The sequence below is a fragment of the Penaeus monodon genome, chromosome 21 (assembly GCF_015228065.2).
Source record: "Penaeus monodon isolate SGIC_2016 chromosome 21, NSTDA_Pmon_1, whole genome shotgun sequence".
Taxonomy (NCBI): Eukaryota; Metazoa; Arthropoda; class Malacostraca; order Decapoda; family Penaeidae; genus Penaeus; species Penaeus monodon.
The window spans coordinates 24,709,903-24,710,608 of NC_051406.1; the positions used below are offsets into that span (position 1 = coordinate 24,709,903).

At 41.6% G+C, this 706-nt stretch overlaps 1 protein-coding gene across 1 annotated transcript in view; it reads right to left on the reverse strand.

Moving 5' to 3' along the window:
* Positions 1-292: 292 nt before the first annotated feature.
* LOC119586376 (protein MLP1 homolog) overlaps positions 293-706 on the reverse strand; it is a gene marked incomplete in the record, with an annotated part of 73,375 nt that continues 72,961 nt past the window's right edge. Inside the window, 1 exon segment of the mRNA XM_037935088.1 lies at positions 293-532. Coding sequence (XP_037791016.1) covers positions 345-532 — 188 coding nt within the window.

Here is a 706-nt window from a genome sequence, read left to right on the forward strand (position 1 = left end):
TGTGGCAGCATCAGCACCAGTAATATCATCATCCCATATAACCTGACTACTTTGTCGCAAGGTGTTTGATTTACCAACTCTAACATCATCTGCAAAGTTAGTACAACGAGCAACAGTATTTCGCCGCACTAAAAGCGGCATTTGTTTCACTCCTCGACGACTGAATTTTCTGACCATCTTTTGTACTACTCCAGCCTTCTGCACTTCTTGGCAAACTACATCATCATCCTCAACTTTAAATTTACAATCTCTTTCAGCATTTTCTTCATGTTCTTCCTCCATGACTGACTCTAACGCAATGCTGTGCTCTCCATCATTATTTACACAAGTAGCAGTCTCTCCCTCTATATGTTTTCCGTGAAAGCTTTGGATGTCTCGAATACCTTCTTCCGAGAAGCAACCATCCCTGCTAGGGGGGAGGGAAGGTCTGCCATGGTCTGTGCTGGTGGCCCCGTTCCCCCCAGAGAGGGGCCAACCGCTAAAAAAGACGAGAAGCCAGACAAACGAGGGCAACTCGGAGAACGCATCAACTCTGCAAAAATAGGGAAACCATTAGTGTTGAAAATTTATCACAAAATTGGCGATATAAAAATGTGAACATTTTCTATAGATCAGGGCTAAAATAAATTAATCATGAAACAAACACTATTTTTGTTTTGTTCTCTTCTAATATTCTAAAATTTTGATGACCCTTCTACCTCTGGTT